Raw genomic sequence first — 16,501 nt, forward strand, 5'->3', positions numbered from 1 at the left:
AAATGAATAATCTGAAAACGAACTCTACATCCGATATGAATTTATATATATTTTACCTCTCTATCAGACATATTGTACATACATATTTACAAAATATTCAATTTAAAGTTGTACTTATTTAAAAAACAAAAAACATTTTCCACTTTTTTATAAAAATTGTGAGAATATCTGTTTTAAGAGATACCTTCTCATTATTACCTTTTATTTGTTAGAATTTTTGCAACAGCATTTTGTTAAACTAAAAATCCGCCTTGCAGGTAAATACTTATATTAATTATTATGAAAATATTATTACTTTCTGAACAATTCAATTCTAAAATTTTCATCTTGACTTGACGAATATGTAATTTATAAAATACTATATATGTGGACGTAGTATAGTTTAATATTTTTTAAGAAAATAAAGAATGAACTTTTAATAAAAAAATGTGCTTGGATGTTGTATATTTAATTTCCCACGAATTTCGTTAGATTCGCAAGGTTAAATGATCGTGCCGATCAAGTCATCATTTTTTCACATTACTTTCCTTAGTATTCCGTATTTTCCGCATTTTTGAGTACAGTTTCTTGCGCAGGTGTCTTCTTTTCACATTTTTTCGCTTTTGAACTATGCACACCTTGTCGCTGATGAATCTTACGATGCGTGCGCAATGCTGCAGGTTGTAAAAAGCGTTTACCACATTCCGGGCATTCGTTCGGTTTCTCGCCCGTGTGGGTCATTTCATGGTACTTGCGCGTGTCTGGCTTAGCAAAAGTGCGCTCACAATAGCGGCATGCATAATCTTTGGCACGCTCATGCACAGTGCGTACATGTGTTTTTAAATTGCCTGAGCTATTACAAATGTGTGTGCAAAACCGACATGGCCATGTACGTTCCAGCGTATGATAATTAATATGCACCTGGAAAGAATGAAAGGAAAATATAGAAAAGTGTTTTTATAGTGCATTAAAAGCAGGTACCTTCAACTCGTTCATTGTGGTTTTGCGCATGCCGCAATGTGGACACACATAGTTCTTAATTCCAGCATGTCGCATTAGATGCACCTTCAGCTTATCCTTATTTGAGAATCGACGCATGCATTTTGGCTGGTCGCACGCATAGGGACGTTCCGATTTGTCCTTGTGCGTGTAATGATGATCGTTTAGCATTGTGGTCGTTTTAAATACTTTGCCACAAATCTCACAAATGTGCGTTTTTAACTCCGGCCCCAATTTATGATATTTGCGCTGATGCATCACTAATGTTGGCTTGTGCTTATACACTTTGTCACAACCGCCTTGATCGCAAGCGTACTGAAAACTATATCCCTCATGCTGTCTAAGATGCCTTGCCAATGCGCTTCTACGATTAAATGCTTTGGTGCATCTCTCTTGCGTACAAGGATACGGCATAAGGCCTTCATGTTCGCGTTTGTGCGCAATGAGACGATGCTCAACAAAAAATCGTGACGGGCAGATATCACAACGGTAAATTATTTTCGTTTCGCAATCAGACAATTTTTTTAGACTCGTTTTTTCTGATTTTACCCTTCTAATATTATTTAATTTAACTGTAGCAACATTTTCGTAACTTTTACAGGTTTCATTAAGAAAAGAATTGTTGCTGAGGTTATCCACAACATCAGAATCGCAGTTGTTTTCATCATGACCATGCACGTTCGGCGTTGACATTACTTGTTCACAGTATTCTGCATTTTCTATTTCATATTTCTTATTATAATCATCTACTTCTGTTTGCTTTTCCAAATCATCTTGATATTTAACAGAACTATCTTCAAGATGATTTAGTTCGTTCACTCGAGTAAGGCTTCTCGACTGATCTTCCAATATTGAAATAGGGACTTCGTCCTCTGAAAACAATGATTTCTTAGCCAATATCAGCTCTTCAAAATGTTGGATTGATTCCCTGCACATTTCTCGAAACTGATGGAAATCGTTAACTTTCTGATAACAACATTCGCATAAAAATTTTGGATATTCGTCTGCAAGAGATAGCTCTACTGAGATACAGCTGGCAAGTTTCTTTGCGATATCCGGTGCTTCGAATATGTTAACTTTATTCATTGCATTTAAATATTTGTGTGAGTTTAAATCTTTTGCACAAGCACGGCATGTATTGTATAGTTCATCCATTTTGTGGGGTTTAAACGAATGTACATATTAGAGTGGTTGATAAACAACTAGACTTAACCGTTAGGTGGTAGAAATATGACAGCCACTAACTTATATTTGATCAGCAACTTTAAATTTAGAATGCATCTTTACAAACAGAAATATGGAAGCAGCATTTCCTTCTATGTGATAATTCTGGAACCGCATTCCTACATCAAGAAATGCACCTTATCAACAGTTCCAAAATACCTAAACACGTTATATTTATGTCAAAATTAGATCGGTGTATAATGAACTTTAAAATTGTTAATTGCACTAAAGGGTTTTATCAGAATACGATCTAATCCCGTTTGGATCGATAAGTGTTAATCAAAATACGCTATCAAAATATTATTGTTTACGTCAAATTACTTATATGCATTTTATTTCATCAGCTGTTTTAGGAGCCCTATTGCAATCAAAACAGGACTGCCAAGTTTAATCTGATATTTCTGGTTCATGTCTTCGCTACGTCAAACAAATACCATTTACTTTCTCGGATAGAAGAAAAATATATTTTACACATATTGAAAAAGGCAAGGTATAATTGGAATTTGATAGTATATATTTGTTAGATTTTTCGCATTAGCATACAAAATGCAAACCTTTAAAGTTTAAATGTTGTTGTTTCGGAAGTAATGGCATTGTATAAAAACGTATTGTCGATAGGTTTATATTGTTTGGTTACAATCTTTATGACCTCTTGGGCTACACAACCACCTGTTAAATGAACAAATTTTTATATTATTTAAAAAATGGCTACAATTATGTACACATTACCTATGAACGCTGATATTGAATGTATCTCCGAGCCACCGTAACGACAAATTTCATGTATCAAGTCATCACTAATGGAGGCATGAACCCCCCAATCCGATAGCATTTTACTTGCGACCGTTTTAAGCTCTTTCACATCGTTTTCAACGTAACATTCACCCGGTGCATTGCCACATTCCGATACAAAACGCTCGTATGCACGTAGGGCTACATAATGTTCAGCAAGCGTACCTTGAATCTCTAAATCATCAACTAAAAAATCAATAGTAAGCAAAATATTCAACATAAATCAATGCATTAAACAAACCGAATGAAAGTATGTTACTGCTTTTAGCATTTTCATCAGTAATTTTAGTGCCACGTAAAACTGCTAGACTAGCTGCTTCTTTGCAAAATAAGCGTACTGTTTTTTCACTAATGGTGTCTTCAGGCAAACCAAGTTCTTTTAAGTATTTCTGACATTTGCGATAAACGTTGTCTGCATCATGTAAAGCTTGTTGACGATAAATGTTTTGCAATGTTATATATGGTTCAGTGTCAGCAGTCATATCCGGAAGCACACCAGGAAGTGGCAACAACCCATTATTATCATTCTCTACAAATTCTTTTAAAGCTTTGGTTATTATCCAGAAGGCGCTACTTTGTTTGTTAAGGTTTGTACAAGCATTATCCTGGAAAATCGATTTGATCGAAGAAGGCACCTTACCTCCACCTAAAGCAGTATTTACCGCTTTAATGGCTTCTTCATAATTTTCCTCATCCGCCGTCATTGCTGAAATTTTTTTAATTTGGTAAATAAATCATTTATGTGAATTTATTAGTTTACCTGCGCGAATCATTTCTTTCAGTTCCGACTTTTGCTTATAATTCGCGGGAAAGTGTCCGCCGTACTTCTGTTTCCATACTTGCAGGAATTTATTAAGCACCAACAGCCATGGAACCTTACTAGTAATTTCTGTGCTCTAAAAAAACAATAAAAATTAAACTTCTATTTTAAGACATATACTTTAAAGCAATAAACCAATTATATGCATTCAATCAATTCAATTTACCTCGAAATGTTTTTGTAATGCGGGAAATGGTTGTTCTAGTCGGAGATCGTACTGGCGATTATCGGGATGTGATTCAATTACACAATGTTCTTTTATTTGTAAGCGAATAGAACCAAAAAAGCCCAATGATCTGCAATAGATAAATGGAATATTTGCCTCCCAGAGACGGTCCGATAATCCCCACAAAGCTTTTTCATTCAGATTCGATGCAATGACTACATCAAATGTATCGAAAAATGCCGGTCGGTTTGATAGTATCCAATCAACACTTTCATCCACAAAATCACCATTAACGTCTGTGTTTAATTCTTGAAGCAATTGCATGCAGGCTCTTGCTTTGGATTGACCCAGAAATGAGGCGTCCAAAAAGAAACTGAAAAAATTGCTTTAAATATAGTTTGTAAACTATTAATTTATATACTTTATTCCCAAATCATCTTCGGTGACTACGTTTCCATCTACGATAGTGAAGCCACCAATGCCGGGCAGGACAAGACTTTTCAGAACTTCACATCCCAGTGCTGTTGCATTCAGCAAACAAATTGTGGAACTTTCCAACAAGCTCTGCCCATGTTCTCCCCATAAACGTATTTGACGATCATATTTTCTGCTTTTATCTGATTGTTCTGGAGATTTTGGCGCCGGTGATGACATTACTTGCTTGCTATTTATTGTATGCGGAAGGCGGTCAATGGCAGATGTTGGACCTAACAAAACACAGAAAAACAGCTGATTTCTGCATTTAGACTGTTTTGTTGTTATTCGATTTTTGTCGGAGAACTGTCACAACAGGGAGATGCCAGAACAAATAAATCAATTGGCATTACTTACAATTTGTAAATTCAAGTAAATGGTTATGCTATAACTAAAACCAGGATACGACGTCACATTAATATTTAATGTAAAAACACATGTATATGTATATATTATTAGCAATAAATCCGTGTCGATAATAGAAATCATTGGAAAGGACAGCTCACGTTATTTGCAAATTGTGTTGTTGCAACGGTTATCTACTCTTCGTAAATGTTTCAAAGTCCGGTTAGCAGCCATCAGTCAGTTAAGTTCTGGTTAAAAATGTTCTTTATAGAAAGTAAAGTTAACTGGAACTTAACTGAGAGGTAGCAGCTAACCAGCCATTGACGCAACGGCCCTAAGTTCAAAAATCAAAACGCATAGAAATAAAAATACAGAAAGTGAATGGAAAATATCTAGCAGAAAGAGATTAACAGCTCATTTGCGTAAAAAAAAAATATTTTATTAAGAAGCCTTTAACATTATATCAAATTTTCTGCAATCGAAAACTGTCATAAAATATTTTATGATATAAAAATTCCAACAGTACGGCAGCACTGGGATTTAAACTTGGCTGCACTGGATACACGAAGAAATACGAAGTTCTTTTTTTAATGGCTGGCAATTTTTATACGTCTCACTCACTGAAGAATTCGACAGTTTGCAAGAAAGAACTCAGAAGTATTTGGACATTAGAAAATTGCATAGAAAACTTTTAGTTATACTAAAATAATTGAATTAACGTTAAGGGCGTAGCAATCGCGGTGTACAGAGAAGGCCCAATAATTTGATTCGTATAAAGTGCACAGAAAGGTGAGAGCAAGCTTTTCTATAATTGAAGAATTGAAATTCTTCAAAGTGGTTTGTGACAGCAACAAAGGCATAAAACGAAACGTAAAAGAAGTTGCAATCATCGTCAAAGATGTTCTCCAATGTAAAATGGGGAAAATGTGCTGAATTTCTGAAATTTTCATGTTATGCATCGAGTTGGAGGCCATTTGCAGTGAAATTTTTTCGTTAATTTGCAAGTGTAATCGTCCTCATTGTACACGTGTATGTGTGTGTGGTGTGTGCATCGTGAATGGGGCAGAGTAACAGTGAAAAGGTGGGGAGCCAAAGTAGTAGAAGAAAAAACCAAAAATTCCTGATTTGGGGTGCGTGACGTTTGTTAACAGCGGTGCGAGCGCGTGTGCGATTTTGTGTATGTGGTGGAGTACCAGTGGCAATATGTCTGTATATGCTGTAGTGAAACTCATGGCGTCTCTGCTTCGCTCTGCTACGTCGGCATTTTCTCATTTTTTTGTGTTCATATATGTGTGTAATGCGATTTGTTTTTTATCCGTGTAAAAACGTTAGCTGCACCGGAACTCGATGCGTCGCTACCCGTTTGTCGTCTTTATGCATTTCCCCCCGAGTAATTTGGAGCGGCATAATTTTTGACTAGTTAAATTTTAACTTTGTTGTTGACTTCGGTTAATCTTTATTTTGAAAACAGTTTCACACAAGCTCGTAGTGAAAATTATGATTCAATAGTTTATTTTGACGTGGTATATTTATCCGTGCAGTCTCACCGGTTGGACAATTTTACATACATTTCTAAATATTTGTTTTTCTAATTAATTTTGGCATGAAATTTGAAGTTTCTTTCTTCATACAATTAGTAATATACATATAACCATCCAAAATTGTTACATACAATTTTTCCAGCAAATACATATTTTACATATATCCTTCATATAGTTGTGATTTTGCTGTACAATTAATATAAAATTCCGTTACATGTGTCAATCTCTACATAAGTGCAATCCGCAGCTCGTCCTATTCAGAAATTTTTCAGTATGGTATGACGTTATAAGCACAGGCACCTCTAGTATTACATTCACAGCTGTGTCAGTCATTGTGTTGACTTCTGCCCCGCAATCATCATATAATGTAGTGTCAGTTTTTGGGCTATGCTCATCTTTTCATCTTCATTTTATTAGAAGCATACATTCTCTCAGGTAAGAATCAGTGTGCGAGAATTCTATTGTCCAAGTAACGCAGCAAGATGCTCATAAATAGCTTAGAAATTTATAGGTAGGTAAACGTGCAGCGCCGCTAACACCATAGACATTGTTTCTTAATAGAATGCAAAGCATACCGACACAAATGTCGCTAGATATTGATAATGTTGGTGGTGAGAAAACTTTAACGGACGTTAATAAACATAAATTCATTTGATGAGATGAAATGAACTTGTGGTTTTGTTCTGCTAAATAAATTATTAAATTGTATCCGTTGTCTAATTAATTCTTCTCAAAGTTGAATTCAGGACGGTAGCGTATTAGAATATTATTAAAAGTGAAATCCTAAACCTTTTACAAAGTAAAAAAAAGGAAAATTTCAATGCTATGTTGTTCGCAATGAGCTTTAAGAACGTGTGAGCTAACATATTTATGACCTTTTCAAATTGTCTCGTTATGTATTATTTGTTTAGTACATTTGCTTTTGATTGGCGGTGTTTCCAGATGTGTTACCGTTTAAAATTTTTTGTGAACAAGTATAAAAATGAAGAAAACACATATTTCTCACAAAAGATCGTATATGAACAGTAAAATGCTATTGGAATACAACAGCTGGCGTACCTCAATGACGTTATCTGTGTATGTACGGAGAACGCCACCAAAGTATATATTTTTTTGGTTGCGGCAGAAATTTTTGCCGCAAGGTGCACGCAGCAATACGTTTCTTCGTCGTCATCAACACACGTTTGTGTGATACTGTACTGTTTTTTATAAAAAATCTTTGCTCCTCACCATTTTAAAATATTCACCGACACCAGTTAGTCGCAGTTCTTTCGTCTCATTTATTTCGTTGATCACTCGATCATTCGCTCCTCCTTTTGACAGGGTTCTGTTTAACTCATTTACACATATCCATTGAGTATCGTCTTCATTCTGGTTACGCTCGATCGTTGTGCCTCGTTTACTCTGCTTTAATGCACTTTTGTGATTTCCTTTTGATTGTAATGCAATTGGTATTCTTTTTTATTTTTTACTACAAAGGCAACCTCTCATAGGCAGGCAGGCACTTTGAATTGTTGGATCGTGTGTTGGGTTTGCTGGCTAGTTGACTGGCTAGTTGACTGGCTGCTGCGTACTCATGTACTGTCTTTCCCACCGATTCTTTTTTGCAGTTTACATGTTTGTATGTTTGTATGTGATTTTCGCTTTATTTACTTTTTCTTTTTTTTGTACTTTTATATAGAGAAATACATAAGTTGACATATGTATGTGTGCATGTACCCATGAGAATCGCCATTTGAACGTGAGACAATGGGTACTATTTGTGATCAGTTGTTGTTGTTGTTGAATGCCATCATTGATGGTGTAGTACTAAATGTTTTTTCATTGTTGTTGGTGTAATTTAAACTGCCTTTGTTGTGTTAGCTTACTGTCTTTTCTGCTGTGGTAGTGTGTGTATGGGAATTTTTGAATTCGCATTTGCACTACCCGTCCACAGCGAGATGAGTTGAGTACACTACAACGCCTGCGAGTATGAGTACACGTTTTTACCATACAAACAACCAATATGTTGTACGAGTATGGTTTGCTGAATACTTGTGGGAATTTCGTGCGAGAAGATCATCGTCCGTACAAACAAGAGTTCTTTGATTGTCTTTTTTTTATTATTTTATTTACTTCAATTTTGGTTTACATAATCGCTGTGGGTGAATGCAATATCAAATTTCTGCACTTGCATATTAGAGCCTAGTAACAAGAGGTTATTAATATGTATTTATTATAAAAATTAAAATTTGTATGGTAATGTATGTACTATGTCGTAACTAATTAATAAAAATATATTCAGACTAAAGCGCATTTAAATTTCTCTTGATGATTTGCTATATTTCTAAACAAATACTTACACTCCTTAATTTATTTATATGTATGTGTATTATTACTTACTAAGACAATTTATTTCTTACAGCGTACTATATTTGGAGACAACTGCTGGTCGTACCGTATTATGGAAGAAAAATGTCCCAAATCTATTGATTCGAATATATTTGGCATTGCCACAACCACCGTTGTTGCTGCCGATAAAAATAAAAAAGAACAATCAGATTCATTATCACTGAATCAACAACCTTCAACTTCGTTCAATTTGAATACGGCCTCAATGTCGCTGTTGCAAGGTGAATTCGTTGACTCACGACATGATTTTGCAGAAGTTTTGGACGACGAAACTACTACTTCCGGTGTATTGGAAACATTTGAAATAAGTTCGTCCAACTCTCTACCGCCAAACAGTTCAGATGGGCACAGAGAAGTTGTGGTGGACGACAGTTCTTCTACAGATACAATTAAATTGGTGGGAGTGTCAGATGACACATCATGCACCAACAAGAAATTTTTCGATGTCTCAGAAGTTTTTGTAATAAATGATGATGATGATGATGACGATGATGAAGGTGTTGTACCGGGAAGCGAGGTAGCGGAAGTGGAAGATGTATCTTTAGCGCCTGCCAATGAAAATGATATTAATCAGCATTGTTTGGAAGATAATTCCAATCAGCATGAGCCCAATCGTTTTTCGACAAACAGTACCAATAGTCAATTGAGCAATGATATGGGCAGCGTTATTGTGACGAATGGGCACGGTGCGACAATTTATCTCGAAACACCAGTGGTGGAGGAACAAAATCAACATCATGCTCAGCTAAATAATATCGGTGGTGGTGAAAAAGGAGAGTTTGGTGAGAAAACAGGAAAACCCAAACGTCTGAGCGATGAATTTATGCAAACAGATGAGGCAGAACCATTTGGCAAAATGAATGAAAACAATGCTCGAACTACAACCGGCGAAGCTAAGTCTAGCGTAATAACAGCACTTTTAGGGCTTGATGGCTATGAAATACTTCCTGATCGCATGTCATTTCGACTGAAAAAAATGAACATAAGCAACACGTCTAGTGAAAAGCTACGCGAACGTCCTTCCAGTTCAAAAAGCAACGAAAATAATATTGAAGTATTACCAAGACCACAAATTGCCGATATCGAAACGATTGATGCGATAGAACGCACCGATTTCGAGGAAGAACAGCGGTTGACAGGTGGTATTATTTTGAAAAATAGCACAGTCGCGAAGAAAAACATGCTTAACTTAAGGCTGATAAAATCGTCATGTATGCAGAATCAGCAAAAAGACTCAGGAAGCCAACAGGAACAGTTGGAGTTGGGAGATGATTGTCCCAGCAGCAGCAGCAATATAAATAATAGCAGTCACAACGGTGTTGGTCGTGCCGTTTCATCTGACAGCAAGGTATTTATTACTTGTTTATATGTTGTACTATTTATTGTTTTTTTAAGTTATATGTACTTATATGATTATTAACGTTCTTTTTTTTTAGTGCGCTTACAAGGATCCAACGTCAACGCCAACAAGTAGTCGCCCTCACACCAGTCGTTTAACCAAATCTACTGCCAAACTTAATTTGTGCTCTTCTCTAAGTCATCCCTTACACCGGCAAACACAATCATTTCAAGATCGAACCAAAGGTGCCAACAATTCCAAAACACAGCTAAAATCAACACAAACCGGCAATAAGAACAGTGTGACATCGTTAACATCATCCTCCCATACGTTTACGAATTCCGTTTCGTCGGCATCTACATCTACAACTGCTTCTTCGTCCTCCTCAACCGCATCATCTTCTTCATCTTCATTATCTTCGTCTGCAGCATCTTCAGTAATTGTAGAGGCACCTACTGCCACACCGACTTCATCCTCATCATTGCCCGGCGCCGCGGCTTGCACAGTTGGCGGCGGGGGAGCGGAAATATACTCAAACTCTAATTCGAATGACAGTCTTATGAGTAGTACATCAACAACCATCAATTGTGGACAGCGAGTGCAACAGCAGCAGCAGCCGCAACAGCCACAGCAGCCGCAACAACCACAGCAGCAGCAGCAGCAACAACAACAACAACTAATACCCTATATATTGGTTGATAAGTCCGATGTAGGAGGCTGTAGTCGCACAAGTTCTATGCATGCCGTTGTAGCCGTAGCTGCAGATAATGCTGCACTCGCTGCAGCTTCCACAGGCGCCGAAGTCATTCCTGTTTTCGATGACGCTCAACCTTCAACTTCGTCTGCTCGCTGTCATTATGCTCCGTCCATGAAGAATTTACGTCAGGTACACGCTAGCGCTCAAACGAATGAACGTTACCTTAGACGTTCTGTTGGCTCATTGGATTCGGGAAATGTCAATGCCCTTCCAACTACTGCAAGATTTCGTCGACGCGCCGAATTTGCAGCTCAGCTGACCAATCCTCCTGACGATATGTCTCTTGAAGCTTTCAAAGCATTGGCCCAAGCTGCAGCTCAAGCAGTTATGTCTGATTATAATGAGGAAGCTTCGTGGGCCGATTGTGACGAGAACACTTCCGATGAGGAAATATGTACTTGCAATCATAGTAGTAGTAGCAGCGCAAGCAATAGCAGTCACGGCGGTAGCAATACCAGCTTAAACGAGACGGACGTTGATGGAGCTGACATTTCTTCGACCGGCGCTGGTGCCGATGTCAGCGCGAATTGCACAGCCAAAGATGGTGATCTGTCAAATTATATACAAATGGTTTCGATATCAGAGGAGGTGGGTGGCAATGGCGGCGCGAACAACACTGCCGAAAATGCATCCACCTGTGCGCACATTAACGCTCAACAGCGTAAGCGCAAATACGATAGCCGTTTGCCGGATGCCAACGCCAATGCAGTAATATCCAGCAGCGGTAATACTGCCAGCATTGACGATGTTAATGGAAGAAAGCGTATAGCTTATGATTTTGCGTTAACTCCACGCCACTGTAGTGCTTTAGTAGTTAAACCCTCCACAACTTCAACGCAATTGGTACCACTGTCAGCCATCAATAACTCGCCTGTGGGTCGTCGAACTCCGCGTTCCATAATACCTACACGTGAGAATCCACCTCCCGAATTACAACATTGGCTGACACAATTTCAACGTTGGACACATGTTGAGCGACTTATGGCCATCGATCGTCTGATTGAGTATTGCGAGCCAACACAAGTTCGTCACATGATGAAAGTGATTGAACCACAATTCCAACGCGACTTTATTTCACTGCTGCCGCGTGAGTTAGCATTGCAAGTGCTTACTTATTTGGATCCAAAAGATTTGTTGCGTGCTGCGCAGACTTGTCGCAGTTGGCGCTTTTTATGCGACGATAATTTGTTGTGGAAGGAGAAATGTCGCAAAGCGCAAATACTCACGGAGCCGCGTACGGATCGACCGAAGCGCGGACGTGCGGGCAATATGCCACCAATTGCCTCACCATGGAAAGCGGCATATATGCGCCAGCATATAATCGAAATGAATTGGCGTTCGCGACCAATACGCGAACCGAAGGTACTGAAAGGGCATGACGATCATGTTATCACTTGCCTCCAATTTTCCGGCAACCGCATAGTGTCGGGCTCAGATGACAATACATTGAAGGTTTGGTCGGCTGTGACTGGCAGGGTAAGTTGGGTGCTGCATTAACGCTATATAATCCATATCTTTAATATTATCGTTGACATTTACACATATTAATTGTGGTGTTTTATTTATAGTGTTTACGCACGCTGGTTGGTCACACTGGTGGCGTCTGGTCCTCACAGATGGCGGGTAATATAATAATCTCAGGTAGTACCGATCGCACGCTGAAAGTCTGGGACATGGATTCCGGCCAATGTTTACACACATTGCAGGGGCATACATCCACCGTGCGATGTATGCATTTACACGGCAATAAGTAAGTATAAAGTAATTTAATAATTGCTGAAAGCGCATCACGATGTTTAAATTTTTTTTTTTGTTGTAGAGTTGTCAGTGGTTCGCGCGATGCGACTTTACGTGTTTGGGATATTGTGCAAGGTATATGTTTGCATGTTTTGATGGGTCATTTGGCGGCGGTGCGTTGTGTGCAATATGATGGCAAATTGATAGTGTCGGGAGCTTATGATTACATGGTGAAGATTTGGCATCCCGAACGGCAGGAATGTCTACACACCCTTTCTGGGCACTCAAATCGTGTTTATTCCTTGCAGGTAAAATATGTTTACTATTGTTTTTAATGGGAAAGTGATGTATTATTTACGTTATAATATCGATTATCATAAATTTATCGTTTATTATCGAAAATGTTTATTGAAATTTTTATTCTTCCACTATTTATAGTTCGATGGAATACACGTGGTATCCGGTTCGTTAGATACCTCTATACGAGTTTGGGACGTTGAGACTGGTAATTTGAAGCATATACTCATGGGTCATCAAAGTCTGACATCTGGCATGGAATTGCGACAGAATATTTTGGTGTCTGGTAATGCGGATTCCACGGTGAAAGTTTGGGATATCACAACAGGGCAATGCTTGCAAACTTTGTCAGGTGAGTGCAAAACATTTTCACTCCGAAAGTGGTTTCATTCATGCAATCTAATATTACTAACATATAAATTTTATACATTTAGGTCCCAATAAACATCAATCGGCTGTAACGTGCTTGCAATTCAATTCACGTTTTGTGGTAACGAGCTCTGATGATGGCACCGTGAAGCTGTGGGATGTGAAAACTGGTGAATTCATACGTAACTTGGTCGCACTGGATTCGGGCGGCTCGGGTGGCGTTGTCTGGCGCATAAGGTATGTAATGAACACAGAAGAGTTTTTCAATATCAAATTATTCCTAACGGTATTGGGTCTCGATTGTTTTGTTTAGAGCGAACGATACGAAATTAATATGCGCAGTCGGTTCGCGTAATGGTACGGAAGAAACCAAACTCATGGTTTTGGACTTTGATGTAGAAGGAGCTTGTGTAAAATGTTCATAGAAAATGTGACAACCGGTTGCTGCAAATAAATACTACATCTAATTAAACATATTACACCTAAGGAGCAGAAATTCATAGTGGCAGCATGTCAGCAAAAAAAAAGCAAACACCTCACATAAGACTCGACAAACGAGTCACATGTTTGTATGTATACGGATTTCGTTGAAATTGTCCAAAGCGATGCAATTTTTCTAATGTCATGTACACGCGCGCCACACAAATTTCTGCTGGAATTTTACCTCCCTAAGTTTAGTACGAAAATAATGGTTTACCCTGATGTCATGTTAAGAAAATGCCGGCAAACAAAAACATGACGTTATTGGGTGCATAGATATATGTATTCCAAATGCTATCTGAACTAACAGTGAAATTAACTGCTGCAATTCGCATATAATAATTGGTAATAATTGAAATAGGCGGTGCCCAATTGGAGGACGTGCATACAAAGCTGGCTCTCAATATTAAGCAGAACTTGTTTAAATTACTTAACTTCAATTTAGTTGAAAACTCTTCATGAATTTGCTTAAAATTCATTTATCATGCAGAAATGAAAATTCATAAAATTCCATGCCTAAATCCTCCAGTTGGGTATATCGATAAAATTGTGTCTAGCTCCAAGAAATATGGCAATGTACCGTTAAAAGTGTAAAGGAAAAAAAGAGAGCAAAATAATGTACCGTTATTATGGCGTGTAAAGAAAACAAGAAAGCAAAAAGATGTACCGTTATAACCGCATGTAAAAAATGAGAACAAAAAGATGTACCGTTATAATGGTGTGTAAAGAAAAAAAAGTGAGAAAAAAGTTGTACCGTTACAATCGCGTGTAAAAAAGAGAGCAAAACCGTGTAGAGTTCAGAAAATTTAATTTTGGTAATTCGTTTTACATATTCGCACATACAACAACAAGAGGAAATTCAAAACATTTATACACATATTTTTTGTGTTAGTAGTACAACTAATTTGTATTTTTAATGTTTACATATTTCAATTAATTTAAGTTATAGAGTTTGAACTTAACACATTTTAAACGAATTCGTCTGATAAAACAGTGGAAAATCGTAACAATATAGATCATATTAATAATGAGAGCTTTATAATCTTATCATGTACGAGTATGCGTAGCGATTTGGTTTGCGTTTATAAACATACCTACCTACTTACTTATAAAATAATGTCAATTGAAGTTGTTGTAAAATTTACATATTTCATGCTTCAACACTTAGCTGCATACATATATATTTCGATATGCAGATATTGTGCATTATCCCCTCACGTTTTTGTTTTTTTTTTTATTTTCTTTCCTTACTATTGTACTGTTAAATCTTTTTATGTTGTTGGCAAAGCTTAAATCCTCTAGCAATTTGCGAACAGCAAGTATTTCAAGCATACTCATGCGCGTTGAAGTAATTGTAAACGATTTTATTTAGAGATTTTCAAACGAAAATTATGTTCTTCCACAGACCCCACCATTCGGCACAGTTTTTCGTTGTGCATTTGGTGGTGCGTAATTTGTTACAAAAAAATTAGTAAATTTCTGTTTTACTTTTTTTTTAAACAACTCAAGTTTAAAGAGTCATCACGTTAATAGTTTTGTTTAAATTGTGTTATCAAACCAAACATTCACATACAGTTGTTAGGTAGTATTTTTTTTAATTATTATTATGGTAATAATTTGTATTTTCACGATTTGTTAGCTTCGTTCAAAGCATTCAGAGCAAACGCGCAATTGTTATAGTCCGTTTAAGAAACAAACAACACATTTTTAAGGCAACGCTGTCCGAATCTTCAGTTGATTAATTTGAAATATGGCTTGTTACATTTTAAAATAATTATATTTGCCACGAATATTGCCATGCATAAGAATTTTCACATACATTTTCTGCAAAGAGAATCCGAATGCATATTTATATAGAGAAAAAAACTAAAAGCAAAACAAATTGAACAAAAAATACAAACCTATCGCAGCTAGTAAACGAAAAATCGAAGAAGATACAACCGTACACACAAGCATAAGTTTGAATGTATTTATAAGATTTGTGAATTTGTGTAGCAACGCACACATGCATAGGCAACGCCTCACAATGCATGATAGCTAGGGTATGTAGTACATATACTATAAATGACTATTAAGCCTTTGAAAACAAATCGTTTTGATAAGCATATGAAAAAACCCCTGAGTTTGGGTTTTTAATGAAATTATTGTTTTATTTTATATTCGTTTATACATAAGTCACGTGGTGTAACATGTGCAAGCTCGTTCGCTGGAAGCCGATTCATGTTTATGTGTCTGTGTGTGTGCGTGTGTGCGTATAGAATATATTAAGTGAAGCATAAAAGAGAAGCAAACAAATTGAATATTAAATTTTAATTATAGACTGATTTATTAGTAACTAATCTATATTTTAATAACATTACTGTATCAGTTTAAGTATAACAAAAAGGATAAGAAAACAAAAAAGCGATGCGAAAAGAATGAAAAACATACAAGTATAATACATTAAAGTTCAGGTCAAAATTTTGCCGTCGCATGAAAACAACAGCAGCAGCAACAAGCCAAGCGAATTAAAAAAAAACAAAACAAAAACGTGTTGGCTTCTCACCACGATCACACATAATCAGTATATAAAGCGTAAATATATACACACATACAAATACAAATAAATATATGTAGTTATATATATATATATATATATATATATATAGTGACGAAACACATTCATTCATCATCAATTCATTATTTCATCGTTTCATCACGACGCCACTCGTTGGGTACACCACAGACGCTTGCTTGTTGTTTGCTTGATTTGTGCGCGCGCGCAAGCGTAACAGCTATTAGTGTAAAAGCA

General features: G+C 36.9%; 3 protein-coding genes across 6 annotated transcripts; 1 reads left to right on the forward strand and 2 right to left on the reverse strand.

Moving 5' to 3' along the window:
* Positions 1 to 358: 358 nt before the first annotated feature.
* On the reverse strand, positions 359 to 2,494 carry LOC120778314 (zinc finger protein 888). Of its 2 annotated transcripts, XM_040110108.1 has the most exons (3): positions 1,614 to 2,494; positions 961 to 1,547; positions 359 to 900 (listed from the first exon to the last, which is right to left on the reverse strand). In XM_040110108.1, exons 1-3 carry the CDS (start codon positions 2,131 to 2,133, stop codon positions 529 to 531), a joined length of 1,479 nt encoding a protein of 492 aa, XP_039966042.1. In that variant the 5' UTR covers positions 2,134 to 2,494; the 3' UTR covers positions 359 to 528. The 2 variants fall into 2 exon arrangements, with proteins under 2 accessions (XP_039966042.1, XP_039966041.1); XM_040110107.1 differs by having other exon boundaries at positions 961 to 2,494.
* A 199-nt stretch (positions 2,495 to 2,693) lies between these two features.
* LOC120778515 (nedd8-activating enzyme E1 regulatory subunit) lies at positions 2,694 to 4,698 on the reverse strand. The gene is made up of 6 exons (XM_040110349.1): positions 4,402 to 4,698; positions 3,981 to 4,353; positions 3,755 to 3,890; positions 3,236 to 3,700; positions 2,932 to 3,180; positions 2,694 to 2,871 (listed from the first exon to the last, which is right to left on the reverse strand). The coding sequence occupies exons 1-6, from the start codon at positions 4,632 to 4,634 to the stop codon at positions 2,759 to 2,761; spliced, it is 1,569 nt and encodes a 522-aa protein (XP_039966283.1). The 5' UTR covers positions 4,635 to 4,698; the 3' UTR covers positions 2,694 to 2,758.
* Positions 4,699 to 5,424: 726 nt separating this feature from the next.
* Positions 5,425 to 14,405, forward strand: LOC120776474 (F-box/WD repeat-containing protein 7). Of its 3 annotated transcripts, none has more exons than XM_040107146.1 (8): positions 5,425 to 5,588; positions 8,745 to 10,079; positions 10,168 to 12,303; positions 12,396 to 12,577; positions 12,647 to 12,872; positions 13,003 to 13,213; positions 13,296 to 13,467; positions 13,544 to 14,405. In XM_040107146.1, the coding sequence occupies exons 2-8, from the start codon at positions 8,784 to 8,786 to the stop codon at positions 13,653 to 13,655; spliced, it is 4,335 nt and encodes a 1,444-aa protein (XP_039963080.1). In that variant the 5' UTR covers positions 5,425 to 5,588; positions 8,745 to 8,783; the 3' UTR covers positions 13,656 to 14,405. The 3 variants fall into 3 exon arrangements, with proteins under 3 accessions (XP_039963080.1, XP_039963081.1, XP_039963082.1); XM_040107147.1 differs by lacking the exon at positions 5,425 to 5,588 and adding an exon at positions 6,288 to 6,348; XM_040107148.1 differs by lacking the exon at positions 5,425 to 5,588 and adding an exon at positions 6,712 to 6,775.
* Positions 14,406 to 16,501: the final 2,096 nt, after the last annotated feature.

Source organism: Bactrocera tryoni, chromosome 5, assembly GCF_016617805.1.
Source record: "Bactrocera tryoni isolate S06 chromosome 5, CSIRO_BtryS06_freeze2, whole genome shotgun sequence".
Lineage (NCBI taxonomy): Eukaryota > Metazoa > Arthropoda > Insecta > Diptera > Tephritidae > Bactrocera > Bactrocera tryoni.